The 23868-nt window shown below is 37.3% G+C and overlaps 3 protein-coding genes across 3 annotated transcripts in view; 1 reads left to right on the plus strand and 2 right to left on the minus strand.

Annotated features, from left to right (window-relative positions):
• The first annotated feature begins 2481 nt into the window (after positions 1-2481).
• On the plus strand, positions 2482-9597 carry LOC127501423 (alanine and arginine-rich domain-containing protein-like). The gene is made up of 2 exons (XM_051873392.1): positions 2482-2812; positions 8760-9597. The coding sequence occupies exons 1-2, from the start codon at positions 2621-2623 to the stop codon at positions 9042-9044; spliced, it is 477 nt and encodes a 158-aa protein (XP_051729352.1). The 5' UTR covers positions 2482-2620; the 3' UTR covers positions 9045-9597.
• LOC127501424 (protein FAM167A-like) lies at positions 9438-12364 on the minus strand. The gene is made up of 2 exons (XM_051873393.1): positions 11773-12364; positions 9438-10909 (listed from the first exon to the last, which is right to left on the minus strand). Exons 1-2 carry the CDS (start codon positions 11980-11982, stop codon positions 10781-10783), a joined length of 339 nt encoding a protein of 112 aa, XP_051729353.1. The 5' UTR covers positions 11983-12364; the 3' UTR covers positions 9438-10780.
• Positions 12365-14753: 2389 nt separating this feature from the next.
• The window catches only part of krit1 (KRIT1 ankyrin repeat containing), a 10616-nt gene continuing 1501 nt past the window's right edge, over positions 14754-23868 (minus strand). Inside the window, exons 5-17 of the mRNA XM_051873382.1 lie at positions 23864-23868; positions 23525-23762; positions 22930-23045; positions 21737-21880; positions 21404-21560; positions 20091-20198; positions 19833-19989; positions 19593-19744; positions 17647-17813; positions 17475-17562; positions 17139-17345; positions 15185-15301; positions 14754-15103 (exon numbers count right to left, since the gene is read on the minus strand). The exon at positions 23864-23868 is cut by the window's right edge and continues 125 nt beyond it. Of these exons, the coding sequence (XP_051729342.1) occupies positions 15014-15103; positions 15185-15301; positions 17139-17345; positions 17475-17562; positions 17647-17813; positions 19593-19744; positions 19833-19989; positions 20091-20198; positions 21404-21560; positions 21737-21880; positions 22930-23045; positions 23525-23762; positions 23864-23868 (1746 nt within the window). The 3' untranslated portion in view covers positions 14754-15013. The remainder of the gene's footprint in view (positions 15104-15184; positions 15302-17138; positions 17346-17474; positions 17563-17646; positions 17814-19592; positions 19745-19832; positions 19990-20090; positions 20199-21403; positions 21561-21736; positions 21881-22929; positions 23046-23524; positions 23763-23863) is intronic.

A 23868-nucleotide genomic window follows, 5' to 3' on the forward strand; every position in this document is an offset into this window, starting at 1 on the left:
GGACTGCTGCTGAGTGGTCCAAAGTTATGTTCTCTGATGAAAGTAAATTTTGCATTTCCTTTGGAAATCAAGGTCCCAGAGTCTGGAGGAAGAGAGGAGAGGCACACAATCCACATTGCTTGAGGTCCAGTGTAAAGTTTCCACGGTCAGTGATGGTTTGGGGTGCCATGTCATCTGCTGGTGTTGGTCCACTGTGTTTTCTGAGGTCCAAGGTCAACGCAGCCGTATACCAGGAAGTTTTAGAGCACTTCATGCTTCCTGCTGCTGACCAACTTTATGGAGATGCAGATTTCATTTTCCAACAGGACTTGGCACCTGCACACAGTGACAAAGTTACCAGTACCTGGTTTAAGGACCATGGTATCCCTGTTCTTAATTGGCCAGCAAACTCACCTGACCTTAACCCCATAGAAAATCTATGGGGTATTGTGAAGAGGAAGATGCGATATGCCAGACCCAACAATGCAGAAGAGCTGAAGGCCACTATCAGAGCAACCTGGGCTCTAATAACACCTGAGCAGTGCCACAGACTGATCGACTCCATGCCACGCCGCATTGCTGCAGTAATTCAGGCAAAAGGAGCCCCAACTAAGTATTGAGTGCTGTACATGCTCATACTTTTCATGTTCATACTTTTCAGTTGGCCAAGATTTCTAAAAATACTTTCTTTGTATTGGTCATTAGTAATATTCTAATTTTCTGAGATACTGAATTTGGGATTTTCCTTAGTTGTCAGTTATAATCATCAAAATTAAAAGAAATAAACATTTGAAATATATCAGTCTGTGTGTAATGAATGAATATAATATACAAGTTTCACTTTTTGAATGGAATTAGTGAAATAAATCAACTTTTTGATGATATTCTAATTATATGACCAGCACCTGTATATATAAATAGTAGTGGCCAAAAGTAATGTCCGGCCTAGGAAAATTGCCATCTTCACCCTTTCCAAGTATTATTAAAATTTCAGTAAGTTGTTTGTAAGCATATTGCATTTGTTTTATTTGTGATAATGACATAATTTTTGGCCAGGCTGTCATACAAAGAAATTATGAACATAAATCTAACAAAAACAAGAGAGAACCAACAAAATACAGTAATAATAACTGATTATGTTGTAGACAGTGTATGTCTATGTGTGTGTTTGTGTGTTCAAATAATATTAATAAAGAAATAATATAAATTTAATAAATTTATAATGTTTTAATGGATGATATTAAATAGCTAGAATTTAAGGTAGTTGAGGTATAATTTGAAGTATTATATTTGCCAGCAAATTTTTGTCTTAATTTTTTGTTTTATTATTAAACAACCTTGTTTTTTGTGGAGGTTTAAGTTATAATTAATTATTTGAGAACAGAAGTGTAGTTGGCTTAGTGTGTTTATAATTTCTTTTAAAAATTATATACACACACACATATATATATATATATATATATATATATATAAAGATATATATATATATAATATTTCTCATTTCTACAATTTCATGTGTATTAGATTAGATTTCATGTCTACATCCATTCCTCATGTACAGTATATCATGTTAAATATTGTTGGAAATGTTCAACTATGATTAATAATAAATGAATAATATCAATTTAACAAAGTGATGATGTTTTAATAATATTATTAATTATAATAATTGAATCCAATTGCATTTAATAATCAAAATTTGATGAATCGGTTGAGGAAAGATAGTTGTTTTTTTGTTGTTGTTGTTTTTTATATTTTCACCACAAGGGGGTGTTATAGCCTCCAAGAGCCAATCAGACTGACTTTATTCTCCAACAAGTGTGATCTTTATAAGTTTTGATTACATAAATTATAGATTAATATTACATTCCAACGCTTTCGCATGGAAAACACCTAAAAAATGAGTACTGGCTCAACATTTTGTAGGACATTATAAGAGCTAGTTTAGTCTAAACCTAGTGTGTCATGCATGGCACAGGTTCTGAAAGAGAACTTGGTCCCATTCTGTCTCTTTGAATGTCTGTAACGTCAGAGACTTGATCTATTGGATTTAAATATAGCCTCAATTGTGTCTCAGCTATTTTTGTCCTGAGTTGGGATGTATTGCTTATTTGTGAAGGTTGCTTGGGAAACGCAGAGAGGACATGACAGCATGCGGCTCATGTTCGTCAGAGGTTTGAGGATCAACGTTGGCCACTGTGAAAAGAAAAGTTACTAATATCTGCATGGGATCAAAATGTAATTTGTGATCTATTCAGTCCCGAAGCAAATAAACAGCGGTCCATTTAGATGGTACTGCCAAAGACATTCCATAGACTCCAGCTGTACTTCCCACAAAGCCATGGCAACTCCATGTTCACCTATTCAAATGCATTAAACATTTACAAAGCTCATTTGAGGCTGACGTCAGTCTACGTCACTCCCTTTCGCATAAACAGACGTATGTTTATGCAAAATGAGAGTACGCATGTGTTTATGGCGTGGCGGGGTGAGGGGAGGAGGTGTTTTAAGTGTCCATCCCAGAGCGAACGCACCAGTAGTGGACAGAGTGACACAGAGTTGTGTTTCAGTGACAGAGCTGTATCTACAGCTGACAGAAGAACAGAGCGCTCTCCGCTCCTCATCAGCACTTCTAGAAACAATGGAAGTAGTTCTTACCAGACTTAGAGATTTCTCCTGTAAAGAAACCTCTTTTGATGACTGTAAAGCAGCAGGGATGTGCAGGGATCATTCCTCATCTCCGGAGGTGTGCAGAGGGAAGCGGACGGCTGGAGACGGGGATTCGGGCCGACTGGACATTGAGACTGCGCTGGCCTGGCTGAGGAAGGAGCTGGTAAGATTTTATTAAAACACTTTACCATATTATCAGTCATTTGGACACAATATGAGGCAATTTTGTTTTCCCATTATAACATTTTGCCTCCAGAAAGAGCACTTTCCAGGAGCTGAGGGACTTTAGAAAAAGCAACTTTAGGAAAATATCAAACTGTCAATATTATAATTATTTTTAGTTCATTCTTTTGTCATATTTTGCAATAGAGTTTATTTTGTTTTCAAGCTTTCATATGAAGAATAATCCATTAATCTTTAGCTTTTCACACCAATCATAATTTAAAGTTTTAAAAATTCAAATTATTTTCATTCTCTTATATATATATATATATATAATAATATATGAATTTAAATGAAGATGAAAGAAAATGAAAATAATTTGTTTGATTTTTTTTTAAAAATGTAAAACTAAAATTATATATATTATTTTTCTTAGAATTTTTATATAATTGAATAATTTGTTTACATTTTTAAAACATATATACATAGTGACAGTAAAGACATTTATATTGTTCCAAAAGATTTCTATTTCAAATTAATGCTGTTATTTTGAACATTCTGTAAACTAAAGAATCCTGAATATTTTTTTCAGCATTGATAATAATCATAAATGTTTCTTGAGCAGCAAATCATCATATTAGAATGATTTCTGAAGGGTCATGTGACACTGAAGACTGGAGTAATGATGCTGAAAATTCAGCTTTGATCACAGGAATAAATTACAGTTTACAATATATTCACATAGAAAAGAGTTATTTTAAATTGAAAAAATATTTCACAATATTACTGTATTTTTTGATGAAATAAATGCAGCCTTGGTGTATAAGTTTTATTCATTTTGCTTTATTTTGAATTGTTCTTTTTGAACATGAAACATTTCATGTATGTCCAGATGTATTGTAAAGGTGTCTATTGTTGCTGTATGTGTGGGTCATGTTGTTTCAAACTCTAGTAAAACCAAAGGTCAGCTTGCATCTTTACAGCGTTACTCCTCACGGGTAAAAAATTACAACAGTCTCGTCATTAACATTCATGTTGCGACCGTTACAACGCCCCAGGGGTTAAATCCTGAGCAGGTCCATTCTCAGTAGATATATTGCTTGGCATTTACAGCCGTGTGACTCGTCATAGCAACGTTCTACACAAAAGATTCCACAGAAACCCTTTAAGACGAGCTAATTTTATGTCTCATTGGTCTGTGTTCATTACTTTAGTACTTCTGTGATTTAAAAACTAAAACATTAATGATGTTTCTTCTTGCTGTCATGATCATACACAATTCCCTGACATTTTAACTATAATTGGTTTAGACCATATTTATATGACTAAATGTCACTGAACTCTCCAGAAAACATTCTGTACTTTGATAAGAATGGATATATGGTTGTTTAAAAATTAATTTTGGAGTCGGGTAAATTCAGGTCAGTTAGGTCACTAACATCTGACAGTCAACTGACGCAGCGCACAAACACCAGAGTCGGAAATTATTAACACACTTGGAACAAAAATGCCACCAAAACTAATAAAAATGCTTCCAAAACCAAGATATAGTGCAAAAAAGTCTCAAAATAAGTTCTTGTTTTTAATATTTAAAAGCAATATCACACGAGCAAAAGTGCTGTTTTCCCAAATATCAGCACGTTTGCAAATGTGATATTGATTTTATTATACAACAATTCAATAAACAATAAGTTAATAGGCTATAGGTGACTTACATTTTAGACACATTATTGTCTGTTTTTCCTCTATTTTACCAATGAAAACAGTTCCAAACAGTAGAGCCATTGTGCATCTCAGAGCAACACAGTTTCAGTTTTGTTACCGAATTAATCAGTGTTTTTGAACGAATCGTTCTAATAAATGACTTGATGATTCACTCACTTCTGCTTTGTCCTTGAATGAATCAGCCGTTCTGAACAAATCGGTTGATTGAATGATTCAATGGCTAACTTGTTAAGACAATGATTTGCTGCCACCTAGTGGTGGTTTTAGTTGAGTGAAACAGATTATACCGGGATTTACATTATTTGCTATATTTCACCCGTTTCATGTGAAACGGCCTTGCAACAGATTGGGCCTCCACTTGCACTCGAAAAAGAGCCCCGTCCCCACCATCACGCAGTGCACAAACACCAGAGTTCGAAATTATTAACACGCTTGGGGCAAAAATGCCACCAAAACTAATAAAAATGCTTCCAAAACCAAGATATAGTGCAAAAAAGTCTCAAAATAAGTTCTTGTTTTTAATATTTAAAAGCAATATCACACGAGCAAAAGTGCTGTTTTCCCAAATATCAGCACGTTTGCAAATGTGATATTGATTTTATTATACAACAATTCAAAAAACAATAAGTTAATAGGCTATAGGTGACTTACATTTTAGACACAATATTGTCTGTTTTTCCTCTATTTTACCAATGAAAATTTTCCAAACAGTAAAACCATTGCACGTCTCAGAGCAACACAGTTTCAGTTTCATTACTGAATGAATCTGCGTTTTTAAACGAATCGTTCTAATAAATGACTCGATGACTCACTCACTTCTGCTTTGTCCTTGAATGAATCAGCCGTTCTGAACAAATCGGTTGATTGAATGATTCAATGGCTAACTTGTTAAGACAATGATTTGCTGCCACCTACTGGTGGTTTTAGTTGAGTGAAACAGATTATACCGGGATTTACATTATTTGCTATGTTTCACCCATTTCACTTGAATGGCCCTTGCAGCAAAAGGGGCCTCCGCTTGCGCTCGAAAAAGAGCCCCATCCCTGCCATCACGCTGCATTCACACGGGCGTTGGCATCAACGCTTGACAGAGGGCGTGTCTGAAGTTTGTGCTGACGTGACCGTCATAGTGACAACAGCCAATCACATTACTTTCCGGAGTTGCATGAACGCAATTGGCTAGCGTCTGTGATCTGATTGGCTGACGCCTGCATTGGTGCTTGAAAAGTTGAGAAATCTTCAACCTCTGCCACAAGCAACGCAAGTGAAGCGACACAATGGAACCCGCAATTCAGTTCGGCAACACGTGATGTCAACCTTTCAAAGTAAATGAAAAGCGTTAACACTGACGCCCCGTGTGAATGCTCTGTCACGCAGCGCACAAACACCAGAGTCGGAAATTTTTAACACATTTGGGGCAAAAATGTCACCAAAATGAACCAAGAAACCAAGATATAATGCAAAAAAGTCTCAGAATAAGTTCTTGTTTTTAATATTTATAAGCAATATCACACGAGCAAATGTGCTGTTCTCCCGAATATCAGCACGTTTGCAAATGTGATATTGATTTTATACAACAATTCAATACACTTAAATTTTAGACACAATATTGTCTGTTTTTCCTCTATTTTGCCAATGAAAATATTTCCAAACAGTAGAGCTATTGCACGTCTCGGAGCAACACAGTTTCAGTTTCGTTACTGAATGAATCCGCGTTTTTGAACGAAACATTCTAATGAATGACTCGATGACTTCTGCTTTGTCTTGAATGAATCAGCTGCATTGAATGATTCAATGACTTACTCGTTAAGACAATGATTTGCCGCCACCTACTGGTGGTTTTAGTTTCATTTAATTTTAGCTGAGGGACTGAAGCATGAAGATTGAATGCTGTTTTTACAAGGTTAAAGAGATAGAATGTGTTTATAATAGACTATTAAGAGCGAAATGAGTCCTAATGACTCCTACATGGTCCAGTGTTCACTTCCAGCCAGCATTTGTGCCAATTCACTTAGATACCCACAATAAATAGTGCTGCTTTGTGTTTCCTCCTATAGGAAATCAGGTTGGACCCAATTAAATGCACTTCAATGAATGAGGGGGGAAACACAGACACATAAACACTCATACTGTTGTTAACGCTTATACACGACCAGTCCAGTGGAAGGGTTTCACCTGCTCCCAACAAAGTTCTTGAGCTTTCCTTAATTTTCTTTGATTAAATCTTTCAAAGCAGGTTCCATTATTAGTCTGCCAGTGTAATTAATGCAGTTTTTGGAGGGAACACTTCTAGTTTTGTCCTTTCAGAAACAGGCTCATGAAATGTGCTGGAATTCAGCATATTATTTCCTCTCAAAGCATCCAATTAAACTGCCACAGCCACCAATAAAAAGAGCAGAAAGAGAAAAAAAGACATTTGCATCTGAAAAAGACATTGCCCATCTAAAATACCTCCAACTCCCGCTGTTGAATGCAAGGATAAGAACTTAATCAGCATAGTAACACCTTAACCTTGACCTGATGTTGGTTCTTTCTGGTGGATGGTATCAATATGTGAATAATGTTTGTTCTGGTCCCTCTTTTCAGAGTCTTTTAATGTCAGAGCTTTCCCAGTGTCTCACAATGTTTATTTGAGGTTTAGTTTAGAAAGATGTTCTGGATCAAGAGCAAAATGTAAATTGGGGTGGAAGATAATTGTCCTTAAACACAGTTTCCCTGAATGAGGTTTGAATATTAATTTGAATCTGTTTATTTTGATGATTTATGATTTGGATATGCTAAGGTTGTAAATAGGACTTACCTCAGCAGCTTGATCTGCTGGACCAGTGTGTGAAAATTATAAAAACTCTTTCCGGGGGTCGAACTTTGTACAAACATTTCTGTCAGTATTTTTCGGGCATCTGTATAGTTTGTCGTAAACTAACTTAAAGACGTTTTTAACAAAAGACTAAAGTTTTTTTTGATTATATTTGTAATATTTACATCTATAATACGTTTTTAGACATACTAATAGTCAGTTTTGTCGATTTCTCCAATACTCGTCGCTCGAGCGGCCTACTGTTGCTATGGTTACTTCTCGAACTGGACTTCGTTCGCGAGCGTTTATTTATACTGTTAGGTGTGGTCACATTAACGACATTTCGGTGAAATTTCGAGGACAATAATCGCTAATAAATACTGTATGGATGCATGAAGCAGTTATTAAAAAAGTAGCTTTCAGTTAGTAAACGCAGCGATTCGCGAGACCAACCGTCGAAATCTGGGGAACTCCCGCGAAATTCGCGCGAATTCCTATTTAAATGACTGGATATCGCCCACGAATTTTTTTCTTTTGGAACTGTTGAAACAGCCTACTTAAGTAAATAAAATACCCCACCCTTCTGTTTTGACTTCTTTACTAACTTTTTAGGGGAGCCAGATCCCCTCAAACCCCTCTTTAGGCTTAGTTCGAACTTCGCACCCTGTTTTTAGGCTACGGCTACCTAAATTAACTGGTTATATTCAAGCCAACTTAATTATTCAATAAGACTGGATCAACTTGACTGCACTTACACCAATAAAATATATTTTTTTTAATGGAGTCACCAAAATGCTGGGTTTAAAATAACCCAAGTTGGGTTGAAAATGGACAAACCCAGCGGTTGGGTTAAATGTTTGCCCTACATGCTGGGTAGTTTTATTTAACTCAACTATTGTTTAAAAATTACTGTTTTGCTTGCTTAAAATGAACCCAAAGTATGTTGGAAATTTAGCTAATGAACATTTATCAATAAGTTTAATGAATAATAATTAAACAAAAAAAAAAATCATTTATTAAATTGCTTATTAATAAATGTTCTCCTTTTGATTATTATTGTTGCCTCAGGTAATTGAGTCTGATTTTTAATATTCAACCTGTTTTGGGTTCATATTAAGCCAGACATATAGTCATTTTTAAACAATAGTTAAACCCAATCACTGGGTTTGTCCATTTTCAACCCAACTTGGGTTGTTTTTAACTCAGTATTTTAGAGTGTAGTAAGGTTCATGTTCACTCAGTTGTGTGGAAAAATATTATTTTAAACAGTGTTTTTTATTATTATTATTATTATTCAATCTAGAGTTTACAGAATTATAAATGACTTGAATGCTTACACAAAATATTGCTAAAAAGCTTATTGATTTACTCATAAATAAATAAAAGTATAAAAATAGCTAAATAAAAACATTCCTCTGCTTTGTAGATGGAGATGCGTTCTCAGGACCAAGCTTTGATCCGTCAGCTGATGGATCTCAATGACGGCATTCAGGAACTGAAGCAAGAGTGTGCAAAAGCCATAGAAGAAGAGGAAGAGGAGGATCATCCTTGTTGGGACTCTGAGAGTGAGGGTGGGGGGAGCAGTATGTCCTCCTTCTCAGGAGAAATGTGCTTTTACCCCTCCATCTACTCCTTTAGCACATGTATGAGCCCCACTCCCCTCGGCTACCTGCCCAAACGGGCCTTTAGTAGACGCAGCTCTGTGCCCTGAAACCTCCAGTTCTGATCACATGATTGATAATACACCATGTTCCAATATGTATCTTAGTGTTGAGTATCACACAAGAACAAATGATGCATTCGTTATGTGAGAAATTTCATAATGTCCTATCGGACAATATATGAATGCAATCTGAGTAACACAGCTGCCTCGTGTTTAGAACATACTTTATATTATATAGTGAAAAGTTTGAATGTTTTACACTGTAAGAAACCTGACAAAGTCTTTGGTGACAGACTGCTGAAATTCTACCTGAATGCAATGAAGTTTGTTTCATGTAAACGCTTATATGTACTACTTTTTCTCATTTCACAAAACTGCCTCTTCAAAAGTGCCTGTATGAGTGTTGCATGATGACAATGACGGCAAAAACAGTTGCCGGAATAGTATTTTTAGTATTTATAAAATGGCATGGAACATTTTTTTTAAATCAAGATGTGAATATTTATTCACTGATAATCTAATTCATCCTGGATAAATAACTAATGAGTTGCTTTGACATACTATAGTACCACAATATGATAATAAAAACATACAATCCTGATCAATGTTGAGAGTAATCATTTCATGATGCAATATGGAGTTTAATTCATCAAGACATTTTAATAAACAGATGATGACATCAAAGTCCCTTTAAGACAAGTCATTTCACTCGGCGGCCATCTTTGAAACGACGGTCGGGCATTCAAGTGCAGCTCATATCTCTTTGAATGGGGATGAAATCAAATTCTCCAAAGCTGTTTGCCAAACTTTCGCTTAAATCACCAATGGAATCTGACAACAACTGTCTCATGAATTTTGTTTCTAAACGCTCGAATCATAAACAAAAACTGTATTTTTCAGGCTGGATCAGTCTCAAGTGCGAGTCTCTACAGGAAGCGCGTGTCTGACTGTTTCTATAGGAACCGGAGCTTCTAACGGCCGCTGCAGTGACGCGATGACTTTACCAATCGGTGATTGGCTCATATTTAGAAGGCGGGACTTATTCCGCCATTTTGCGCGTTGCATTTTCTCCCATTCAAAACAAGATGAGTGACGCATCTTGTGTTATTCTAGAGTCTTTGATGACATGCTGCATGCACACATTGAATATACTATGCTAATTATTCATTCCATAAGTTCAAAGCTGAAAAAATCATCAACACTCGGTTTTTCAGTCATACAGCAGATGGTCACAAAACCTCATTAAAAGTAAGAATCCAAATCTTCTGTAGACAAATGAATCATCATAGAAATTGTTTCTATCTCAAGCACACTCTCAGCTAGCCTTTATAAGGCCTCTCTGAGGATCCCTTTACATCTGGCATTAACATGCGTTTTGTATCCAGTATATTTATATCATATTATTAATATGATATTTTCAGCTGCGTTGCGTTTACAATGCGTCTCCAGGTTTCAGTGATCTGATCACAGTGTGTCTTGGGTGCTTTCACAAGTGCTATCTGACTGTGATCCGATCACCCAAACAGTGTATGTTAATGCCAGCTGGAAATGGGTGTGTCTGTTGTTTTGAATATTAATCTTAGCACCCAGTTTGGTCAAGCTTTCACGTACATGAAAATGCCTTCAGTATCTTTTCCCACAGGAAATGTGAAAATAAGCCACAGTGTACTCCAGAAGAGGAGAGTTCCTTCTGTCACAAACGCGTTTGTTTCCACTCCTCCACACACATCATGGATCACCAGCGCGTGTCCTCTCATTATCCCGGCTCTGCTCTGCTCTGCGGGTCACAGGTGCTGCTCGCTGCCGTCAGCTTCCAGGAGCAGAGATCCGTTCTCCCGTCTGAGCCTCTGAATCTCCTTATTGAGTCCCAGCAGAGTCTGAGCCAGCTGACGATCCTGAGAACGCATCTCCAGCTGCACGACAATCACAGAGAGACAGATCAGATATCTATCTATCTACCTGTCCCTCCATCCATCCATCCGTCTATCAATCTACCTATCCATCCATCCATCCATCCATCTGTCTATCAATCTACCTATCTATCCATCCATCCATCCACCTATCTATCCGTCCATCCATCCATCAATCTACCTGTCTATCCATCCATCCATCTATCAATCTACCTATCTATCTATCTATCCATCCATCCATCCATCCATCCATCTGTCTATCAATCTATCCATCCATCCATCCATCCATCCATCAATCTACCTATCCATCCATCCATCTATCCATCTATCCATCTACCTATCTATCCATCCGTCTATCAATCTACCTATCCATCCATCCATCCATCTGTCTATCAATCTACCTATCCATCCATCCATCCATCCATCCGTCCATCCATTCATCCATCTGTCTATCAATCTACCTATCTATCCATCCATCCATCCATCCATCAATCTACCTATCTATCCATCCATCCATCCATCCATCCATCTGTCTATCAATCTACCTATCCATCCATCCATCCATCAATCTACCTATCTATCCATCCATCCATCCATCCATCCATCTGTCTATCAATCTACCTATCCATCCATCCATCCATCCATCCATCCATTCATCCATCTGTCTATCAATCTACCTATCTATCCATCCATCCATCCGTCTATCAATCTACCTATCTATCCATCCATCCATCTATCAATCTACCTATCCATCCATCCATCCATCTGCTCATTTTATCTAACAACATAATAAAACTAAAACAGTCCAACAGCCCGTTCTAACATGTCAACGAGGAAATAAAAACATCAGCAGTTTCTAAACTTACCAGTTCTGATCTTAACCAAGTTATGGCTCCATCTATTTTGGCTCTCCGAAGCTCTTCGTTGACTTGGAAACTCTTTCCGATCGGATGAGAAGCCGTCTCAGCAGATGTTCTCGGTTCTGCTGATGTTCTGAAAGCATGTAACAGCTTGTTCTTGATGTTCTCCAGAACCATGACAGACACAGAGTCCTCATACTGAGTGTCGGAGTTCATAGTGATATCCAGAAGAGCAATAACCGTGAGTCCTGGTCCAGAACGTCCCTCTGAAATGCTGGAGTGCTTTTATACCGCTCCAGTATTTTTCATCGCCTTTTCTTCTAGTCAAGTGAAGCTGCATCCATCCTGTCACACAAGTCTTCCTCCTTCTTTGGCACACCGTCTCCTCTAACTAAATTGCAGAGATTGATACAGAGATTCCTTCCCGGATTTGAAGCATGTTTTTGTGTGTCTCTCTCGCTCTGGAACCAGCTTGTTTTGTGACTGTTTCCATGGCAAACCGGCCCCTCCACCCCGTCCCCTTCAGTAACCCCAATAAGAATGGAGGGACATTGTAGACAAAGACTATTGTTGCATTTGAAGAACTGAAAAGATTCCCCTCCCCTTCTCCTTCATTCTGCCCCTCTAAGCCCCATTCAAGCATTGTGTGAGAAACAGGGTGTGAGAAAGATCTCAGTCGTGTCTTTGTGAGGCATCACTGTCTCTGTTTTACAGCAAGTTTTCTCTGACCTTTAGACTGGCTTTAGCAGCTGAAAGATCTCCCTTTCAGCGGCACAAACAAATGAGCGGTTGAGAAGTCGGACAACGCGTACCTCGACAGTTTGTTGAGAGCGAGAGCATTTTTATCACTTTAGAGGATAAAGAGAAGGAATTCTCAGAGGAATGGAGAATCCATGTCGTTTTGGCAGGCCGAGAACAATCTTTTCTTTCTCTTGAGAAACAGGAACAGAAGTCTAGTGTTCGGTCTTCTGTTGTACAATGACTGCGACAGGGGAATAAGGAGGGATAGTATTCTTTTATACATCACCTAATGGAAGCTGAACGACAGACACAATATAATGCAAGCACAAATGCATTATCTGCAGGCTATGGATTACATCTTGAATTTAATGAAGTCTCAGTGCATCCATAAAATGTATTGCCCGAAGTGATAGATTATGCAAACTATATATTAACAATGTGTGTTTGAAATACTGCAACCTTTACTCTGTGTTCAGTGGACCGAACATGAAAATGTGATTAAGTTTTCTGGCCATAGAGCAAAGCACTACATGACAATATTAAAGAGGTTGAATGTGCTGCTATTAAGCTTGGCGTGACAATTCAGAACAAGCCATTTATCTTAGAAACAACAGCTTGTTTCAATACTGAATGGAAAACTGCACAGAAACAGTGACACGTTCTTGTGTCTAAGAGGTATAAAGATGTTTCACTTAAATAGTAATAAAACAAATATTTTGTATTTTATTTCTCAAACTTTATATTATTTGTTTGTGGAAAAAATAATATTAAATATAGCTGCAAGCAGTAATTATGGGGTCAAGCTGAATTAGGGCAGTAAAGGAAATATTTGTGGACATCTGTGATCATGAGGTTAGGATAAAGCTGACTAAATTACATCAGTTAAAGCACTTATAACATAATAACATGGTTTATAACTTCTGAGCAGTAGGCAGCGCTATGACGAAACTCTGCATGCACCCTCATGTCATACCTGTGATGAGATGTACCAAGTTTCGTGTCAATACACAAAACTTTTGCAAAGATACAGCCGCATATCCATTTTGGCATGCTCACAGACAAATTTGTTGACGCTGTATGAAACAACGGTTGGGTCTATCAAAAATCTTTTAATAACTTTTTGTCATGAATGTCTGTAGATGCTACATACCAACACAAATCGGACAAATTTTGTAGGAGGAGTTCGAAAAAGTAGGTTTTGTATCAAATTCAATATGGCGGACAGTAAGTATGGTAGAATATGGCAAATTTGGTATTGTAGGACTCAGCATAAGCTAAAAAATGTAATGATATAAGTTAAATTACAATATGTTGAATTTTTCATATGTTATAAGCATTTTTGTAAATTTCATATCTCTTGACCACTAGGGGGCGCTGACCTAAAACTTTTCAGGTCCTCTCAGAACATAGTCTCAATGAATCATAACGAGTTTCATAACGATACGTTCATGCATTCATAAAACACAGCATTTTATGACAAAATTCAAAATGGCTGACGCCCAAAATGGCCGACCAAAGAACATTGGATATTGTTCAGCTCGGCATGCCTCAAGGAATCTAAGGAGACTCATGATTTTAGGACAAGGCATTCAAAAGTTATAAGCAAAAATAGCCATTTTTCCTATCACGGCACCAGTAGGTGGCGCTGTGACGATACTGTGCATGTACCCCAAAGTCATGCCTGTAATGACATATACCAAGTTTGGTTTCAATACACCAAATAATTGCGAAGATACCGCATCAAATCCATTTTTTACATGCTCGCCGTCACTTCGTTGATGCACTAAACGAGAACGGATTGGCTGATCAAAAATCGTTTAATCACTTTTTGCCTGGAGTGTGAGTAGATGCTACATACCAAATTTCGTGCAAATTGGACAACCACTCTAGGAAAAGTTCGAAAAAGTAGTTTTTTTGGAAAATTCAAAATGGCGGAAAAATGGCGCTAGAGGGTTTGAGGTAGAGACTCCAAATTTGTTATGGTAACATTTCAGACTGTCCTCTATCTGTGTGCCAAATTTCATAACTTTTTACCATACGGTTCTATGGGCCGCCATAGACTCGAGCGGGCTTGACCCCTAATTAAAATAAATATTACTGATTTACACACTGAGAAAATACAGTTTATTCTCTGAGTAAATAAATCAGAATATAAATGATAAAGGCTTTAAAACAAGCTTCAAACTGATTGAGAAATTAAAAAAAACAACCTTCCATTTTTGTATAAAGAACTCATGAGCGCTCTGTGTGATTTTTTTTTTTTTATTAAAATGGCCATTGATATTTACAAAAACTGTTAAAAGCATAAATTTATCATGACATTATAAAATACATATAATATCATACACAGTAAGAAAATATAACAAAGTAAATTAGGTTACCATTCATGATGATGCGTATTCTCTCTTCTTTTGGTACAAACAACTCTTAGACAGTTTAATAATAGCATAAAAATCAAAACAACTGCAAAAAAAGGCAAAACGCAAAGACATGGTACATCTCGGGTTTAACCATAAGCATATTTATCTGATGCGGCTCTGTCGTTCGGTGTGATCTGTCCACTCAACTTCATCAGCAGCTTGACGATCAGGCCGGCCTGGAGAGAAAAAACACAAAGACGATCAACTCGGGTTTCACGGCGTCACACTGACTGTTGAGATGTAAAGACGACAGATACCTGTTTGGTGTGTACGACAAAGTTCTTCTTGTTCTCTAGACTGTGTATTTGGACGTATTGGTCGGCCTGACCCAGCTGCCACATGAATGTCCCATACTCCAGACTGAGATGAAGCACCTGGTATATAAAATATAAAAGATTTGAGTGACATAATCCATGTAAAAGCATCTGTTAGTATGATATAAAGTGCCCCTATGATGACGTTTTCAAATATTATCTTTCATGTAGTAAGAAAGATAAAAGGTCTGCAAAGTTCAAATAAAAGTGCAGATAAATGGGAGTTTTTGTCTCCCAAAAGAAAGAAGCGATTCTGAACTGCCTCAGTAATTTCAGTCTCACTTCCATAACATATGTATGTGTAACCTCTCTACCCAGGTCCTACTCGCGGGCCTCAAACCCGGGTCTCTGGCGTGGGAGTCGGATGCTCTAACAAGGAGGCTAAAGGCTGCAACCCCTAGCGTCAGTCACTAGAGCTTGAGATCAGAGGAGTGAGGTTTACTTGCCTCCGTTACATATGTAACAAATTTGCATAATGCCAGCCTGTGATCTTCATTGGCTGCCTGTGAACACAGTCTCCTTTGCCCCGCCCACAAACACTGTATTTGAAACTGAGACTGGAAGAGTTTGGTTTGTGTTGTTCATGTCGAGAAGATGCCGTTTTTAGCACTGCGCATCCACCCTTATGCACTTCAAAATGATGAGACTGATACAGAAAACAGACGCCATCGTTATTGTTCGTATCACTGTGTATCAAGAGCTGAGAAAGATCCGGAGTGGAAATTCAGATATGCTAATCGGCGTTTCATTAACGACATGTGCTGTAGGCCGTCGACCAATCGCAACAGATTGATCCATCTGACCAATCAGAGCAGAGCATGCTCTTGGAAAGGAGGGGTTTAGAGAGACTGGATCTAACTGTTTTCAGACTATTTGAGAAATGAGGTGATGCTGCGATGTATATTATGAGTAAATTAAAGTGTTTTTGACCTTGGATGCATGTAAAACTATTGTAAGAGACTTAGGAGCATAATAGTAGCATGCTATTTAAAGGATTGTTTCACTTCTGAATTCAAATTTCCTGATAATTTACTCACCCCCATGTCATCCAAGATATTTATGTCTTTCTTCAGTCGAAAAGAAATGAGGGTTTTTGAGGAAAACATTCCAGGATTTTTCTCCATATAGTGGACTGCTATGGGGACCAACGGGTTGAAGGTCCAAATGTCAGTTTCAGTGCAGCTTCAAAGCTTCTACACGATCCCAGACGAGGAATAAGAGTCTTATCTAGAGAAACCATCGGCCATTTTCTAAAAAAAATGTAAATTATATACTTTTTAACCATAAATGCTCATCTTGCACAGCTCTGTGATGCTCCACGCATTACGTAATCATGTTGGAAAGGTCACGCGTGACGTAGGCGGAAGTACAGATCCAGTGTTTACAAAGTGAACGTGCAAAGACTAAGTCAAACGGCCTTTACAAAAAAAGGTAAAACAACAATGTCGGACGATTTTGAAGTTGGAGGAGAAAATAAGATTGGAGTTTTTTCGCCCTACGTCACGCGTGACCTTTCCAACGTGATTATGTCACGCATGGCGCATCACAGAGCAGTGCAAGACAAGCATTTGTGGTTAAAAAGTATGTAAATTGTATTATATTTGTCCGATGGTTTCTCTAGATAAGACTCTTATTCCTCGTCTGGGATCATGTAGAGCTCTTTGAAGCTGCACTGAAACTGACATTTGGACCTTCAACCCGTTGAACCCCAGTGAAGTCCACTATATGGAGAAAAATCCTGGAATGTTTTCCTCAAAAACCTTCATTTCTTTTTGACTAAAGAAAGAAAGACATGAACATCTTGGATGACATGGGGGTGAGTAAATTATCAGGAAATTTGAATTCTCAAGTGAACTAATCCTTTAAGTAAGTAGGATTCAAGTATTTAAAATCTCACTTTTGTCTCCATGTTCATCAGATGCAAGCCTTTGGTGTTCACACCCACATACACTCGGATGACCTTGTGGGTACTGGAGCTGGCCTTGGTGAACACCTGTCCTGTGAAGAAAGCCGCGCCATAGGTGGGAATATCCCAACAGTTCTGCAGGAAGAGTCTCTGGAGGTGGTGCATCTCTTTACTCACACCCTCACTAGTGCTCAAACTCTACAGACACACACGGAATTGAGAAAAAAAGTTAAAGTTGCACTCTTTCAAAAACATTCAAATATCTTACCGAGCCCAAACGTTTGAGCAGTTGTGCACATGATGAGCATTATGTGAAATGAAACACACCTTGTACTCGTGAAGTATCCTGTTAGTCCAATGATGTGCTTTGCTCTTGACCTTTGAGATTGGAACTATGGATTTCAGGTTTTCCTCACTGCATTAAACAATAAATGTCCTTTAGCACGAACACAGAAAACAGTAATTGTCAATATGGGGTGGAGAGGACGGAGCTACATACTTCAGAAAGCCCTGTTTGTGCTTCTTGCTGTCGTAGTTTCCGTAAATGATCTGCAGGAGGAGGCTGGCCAGAGTAATGAGCTTGCTGTCTGACGCTGACAGGAAGCCTTTGAGGAGGCAGTGACGAGCTTCGTCAAACAGGATGAGGATGGACAGCGGATCTTCAACCTAGGAGGGAAACTTGTATGAATTTCACAGCTGAATGCTGAAAGAGACTTTAAACCATCGCTTTCAAAATCACATACTGATCAGAAATTGATTGAGCAAAGACGGTGCACTCATGTTACTTATGAATGGGGAGAAAGTGCAGCATGGAATAAGTCCCACCTTCTAAATAAAAGAGCCAATCGCTGATTGATAAAGTCATCGCGTCGCTGCAGCTGCTGTTAGAAGCTACGGTTGCGACTGCACATGTGATTTGGCTGGTTTAGGCTAAAAAATAAGTTTTTTAAACACTATTTGAGCATAAGAAGCAACCTGGTAGCACTTTATTTTATAGTGTATACTGTGTACTTGTTATAGTGATTGCAATAACTGTGTGACAACTAGGTACTAACCTTGAACCTACCCTTAAACCATGTAGTTGCATTATATTACCCAGTACTTTCTTAGGAAAGAAAGCTGTAAGCGCATGTACCGTAAAATAAAGTGCAACCAACAACATTTATAGGTCAGATTTTGAAATATGTTATTTAAATGGGAGTTTAACAAGCAGTTTTTGAGATTTCAGAGTAAATAACACTTGTGCTGGGTCCCAATTCATATACTATCCGTCCTAAATAGCACTCAAAATTAAAATTAGTGTGTCCCGATTCGTAGTGTGTTGAAATGAGTATTTCAAAGATATCCAGATGGTCAACTGAGTCCCTCTCAATAATTAGAAATGGCCAAATCAAATATTGGGGGGATAATATGTATATTCCCACTGTTTGTTGTTAGGATGACACAAAAAAAAAAAAAGTTTTAAAAGTTACATTTTATAGGCTGGTCTGCCTCAGCGGTCTAACAGCGTCAGAATGAGTGAGCTGGCCAATCAAATCAAAGAAGGCGGGGCTTACTGTTCACAGAAGATGAGTGCGAACGCTTTCATTTTAGTAGTGAAAGAGAACGTGGCGAGTAAGTAGCTAAACATTTAATGTTTGATGACTGTTTTGCGATTAAAATATATTCAGCGACCGACAGTAATATCCAGAGATGCAAACTACTCAACATTTTTATGAAATTTTGCCATTTTGAATTGAAAACGTGCTATTATTTGATTAAAATGATCTGATTAATGTAATTCATAACTGAATGTGACGAGACAAGAAACGTTTTGTGTTTTTGAGATATCAGACATACAAATAAGAGTGAATATATTATATTATATAGAAAAAATATTATTTGCCAATAGTTTAAACTGATTACTTAACTACAATAGTCTTGGAACTATTTTAGCGTTCTTTTTTCGTTATTCCCTTAAATCTCTTTTAATTATTTAATTCCTTTTAATAAAAACAATAACACCCCAAGGGGGAAAAAAATCACGGTCCCCCCCGCCCAATGTTCAAGACATGGTTACGGCCTTGGGATTGTCTACTTCTTCCGGTTAGAATCCAAAGAGCAGATCCATGCAAACACTAACAGCTAATATTGCCCACAACCAATTGTGTTGAACGAAGATGCGATTAGAACTACAAATAAAAAGTGTTTAAAAACTACAAACACGGTCCGTTAAAGGCACAATTATGGCGAAGTAGTTTGTCCCAAATCTTGCCTACTCTTTGCTACACACTCAAAAGTATGTACTTGTTCTTCACAAAAACAGTACATACTTTTAGGGCGTAGTATAAGTAGTTGAACTGGGATGCAGCACTTGGATCTTGGATGCCTGAAACAGCTGACTTTCTAGACTTTCCCTGAAAGGGACTTTGGTGAAGATCAAGATAATGACGGTGTGGCAGAAACCTTTTTTTCTATCTCTAAGGGCAGCCGAACATCTCTGCGCAGGAAGAGCTGTGGGGATTCCCGTTGGGGATCCAGAGCGGTGAGATCGGTCACTATCTCGCTCCAGATCCGTAAGTGCTGCAGGGGCTTGTGGTATGGCTTCAGCTGTAGACCTAAACAACACGACAGAGGAAAAGCATGAAGCAAAACAGACGTGGTGGACAGAAAAGTCAGTTTTTTGGAGGCAGTTATGTGTCTCACTGAGGTTCTCTGAGCAGATCCAGATGGTGAAGTACTGCTGCGTCTCCTGAGACAGTCTCATGCCCTCCATGATCTGCTGCACTGTCGTGTTGTTCCCATGTTTCAGTTCCACGGAGCGGTACGATCCATCCATGCGATAAATTCTCACCTTCTCGTACTGAAACAAACCAAAACACGCTGCTCAACATCTGCAGGACTCAACCTCACAGAACTGCAGCTCTCCGGCGCTGTGTAGCAGAGCGCAGTGGTTTTACTCACTGGTTTATTGTTGGCTTGCTGAAGGAGATTCACCGTCTCCTCCCAGTTGTTCTGTTTGTTCTCTTCACATACTTGAAGGGGGGATCGTTTTTGTTGGTCCTCAATGTGCTTAAAAACACAAGAGACAGAATTATGATGAAATCACAGAAATAGTAATGTTTGTTTATAATTTAGCATGGCTGTATTCATGGAGAGACAAGTGAAAAATGAAGAAATGCACAATTATCACATTATATATATATATATATATATATCACACACACACCTTTTCTCAGTATATATATAAAAAAATATATATATTTTTTTTAATTTAGTTACATTTTTTCTGTTTATTTATTAGAGAAACTTTAATAATTTTTCAAAATTGTTAAGTATTGTGTAAAGAAAATTATATACACACATATATAAATATGTATACAGTGTATTGTATATAATATATCTATTTTTTAAAAATTCAATGTTTTTTATTATTATTATTTTTATTATTAATAATTTTCCAAAATTGTTATTTATTGTGTAAAAAACTTATTATACACACACACACGTAATATATATATATATATATATATATATATATATATATATATATACACACACACATACATATATACATACATATATACACACACACACACACACACACTCGATAAATAAAAATAATTTATTGAAGGTTTTTAAAAGGTTCTCTAATAAAAAGATAAAAACCAAATATATTCATTTTTACAAAATCTCTGCAAATATTAACATTCCAAACTATTTAGTCTAAATCAACATTATATTATATATGTTTTTCATATACATGATATATAAAATATTATAAATTCACGTTTTTAGTTTTTTTTAAATAATTTTCTCATATATATATATATATATATACACACAATAAATATGAAAGTTTTTATATTAAAATAATTTTAAAAATAGTTTAATTTTAAAGTTTCTATAAAAAAACTACTTTTTTTCTTTCAAAAAAAATAAATAACTAAAAAATAAATTATATTTTTTACAAAATCTCTTTGCAAATAATTACATTCTACACTATTTAGTCTAAACAATTTAAAAAATAAAAAAAAATGCTAAAAAATAATACCACTTATTTTAAATGCTCCAAGTGAATTTAGGTATCACAACATTATATGTACAGTCTTAAAAACGCAAATTAATTTTGAGGTTTGTTCTTAACATAAGTGTGTTTTTAAAAATTAATTCTACGTGACAGTGAAGGCAAAGGTATCTGAATGTATAAATAGGGGAAAATATATAAACAGGGAAGATAAGCATGGAAATGAAATATAAAAGACTGTATTTCTCACTCTGTCTATCTCCGGGTGCTGCAGAAGGATCTGTACAATTTCTGCATGACCCCCGACGGCTGCGAAGTGTAAAGGAGAGCTCAGCTGCCCGTTCAGCAGATTGGGGTTACAGTTCCCTTTCTCCAGCAGAAGCTTGGTGGCCTCCACCTTTCCATGCCTACAGTCAGGAAAAGCATATTAAAGTCATTGAACTGATGAATGTAGAGAGATGATGGGCAGAAGACATGACACGGGCCAGACATAAACCCGCATGACTCAGTGTGTCCAGGTCTATGGAATAATGAAACCGAAACAAACACAAGTGACTTAAAGAAACAGGAAGTTGATATATACCAGCATGCATAATGAATGGGTGCCCAGTGGTCACTGTCCAGCTGTTTAACCGAGAAGCCGCTGTCCAGCAGTTTGGACAGAAGCTCAGTGTCTCCTTCACAGGCACTGCGGTGCAGAGGGAAATCATCCACCCACTGGCGCTCTCTACAGGACACAGAGTGGTACCAAAAAACTTTATTTTGATAGTCATCTAACTCTCATTACAGTATTTGTAGACTGTTATGGTTAGTAGAATAAGTTTGTACTTGCAAAGTTATGTATAGTTAGTCTATTATATTTGGATTCTTAAAATGGATATCTTTAGTACTTGATAAAGTCTAGCAGCTTAAAGGATTAGTTCACTTCAGAATTAAAATTTCCTGATAATTTACTCACCCTCATGTCTTTCTTTCTTCAGTCGAAAAGAAATGAAGGTTTTTGAGGAAAACATTCCAGGATTTTTCTCCATATAGTGGACTGCTATGGGGACCAACGGGATGAAGGTCCAAATGTCAGTTTCAGTGCAGCTTCAAAGAGCTCTACATGATCCCAGACGAGGAATAAGAGTCTTATCTAGAGAAACCATCGGTCATTTTCTAATAAAAAATAAAAATTATATACTTTTCAACCACAAATGCTCGTCTTGCACTGCTCTGAGATGCGCCACGCATTACGTAATCACGTTGGAAAGGTCACGCGAACGTGCAAAGACTAAGTCAAACGGCCTTTACAAAAAAAAAAAAAAAAGAAAGAAAGTAAAACAAAGATGTCAGACAATTTTGAAGTTGGAGGAGAAAATGAGATGACCTTTCCAACGTGATTACGTAATGCGTGGCACATCACAGAGCAGCGCAAGATGAGCATTTGTGGTTAAAAAGCATATCATTTTAATTTTTTTTTAGAAAATGGCCGATGGTTTCTCTAGATAAGACTCTTATTCCTCGTCTGGGATCGTGTAGAGCTCTTTGAAGCTGCACTGAAACTGACATTTGGACCTTCAACCCGTTGAACCCCAGTGAAGTCCACTATATGGAGAAAAATCCTGGAATGTTTTCCTCAAAAACCTTCATTTCTTTCCGACTGAAGAAAGAAAGACATGAACATTTTGGATGACATGGGGGTGAGGAAATTATCAGGAAATTTTAATTCTGAAGTGAACTAATCCTTTAATAATGTAATACACAGAACATCAGCATAGTAAGTGTAAAATATACTTGTCTTCTGTGACGCTGGTCATACTGTGCTGCCATTTGTCTCTTTTTGGAATCTGGATTTTGGAATAATCTGGCGCTCCCAAGCCAAAGTAAGGGTTGATGATGACTTTGTCCACCTTCACACAAGAGTTTATTAGATCAATACTGCCCTTCAAATCTTGTCATGTACTCAAGATGTTAATTAAAAAGGTATTGCACAGGAGTATCATTTCTATACACTACCATTCAAAACTTTGGGTAATTTTTTAAAATGTTTTTGAAAGAAATCTCTTCTGCTCACCAAGGCTGTGTTTATTTGATCAAAAACACAGTAAAAATTGTGAAATATTTTTACAATTTAAAATATCTGTTTTCTATGTGAATATATAGTAAAGTGTAATTTATATCCAGTGATCAAAGCTGAATTTTCAGCATCATTACTCCAGTCTTCAGTGTCACATGATCCTTCAGAAATCATTCTAATATGATGATTTTATTTACATCTTACTGACCCCAAATGTTTGAACGGTAGTGTATACTTAGGTGTTGAATTATGAGCATGGTCTATGAACGCAATGCAAAACATTTCTGGTTATTATCATAAAGAAAGCCTCACTCTGTTAGTGTACTGCAGATCTGACCCGTAGAGCGGGTTCTCGATGCACAAGTCGGCTTTTTCCAGGGACATCATCTTGCTCTTGATCTCCAGAGCCGTGTAGCCCATGTGACCGTCGGTCTGCTTGCTTTCCACAGCATAGGCCGGGTTACTCACGTTAGTCTTCACACGGTCTACCGGAGCCGGCCGGAAAAGTGCAGGGATGGCGTGAGGCACGGCATGCTGCTCTGCTAACCACCTGAAATAAACAGTGACAATATGACAATAGAGTTGTGATCTTTATATTATCATAATAAGATTTTAAAGCCGAGTTCAGACACTGTCAGTGATCAAACTTACTTGTC

The sequence above is a fragment of the Ctenopharyngodon idella genome, chromosome 19, assembly GCF_019924925.1.
Source record: "Ctenopharyngodon idella isolate HZGC_01 chromosome 19, HZGC01, whole genome shotgun sequence".
NCBI lineage: Eukaryota > Metazoa > Chordata > Actinopteri > Cypriniformes > Xenocyprididae > Ctenopharyngodon > Ctenopharyngodon idella.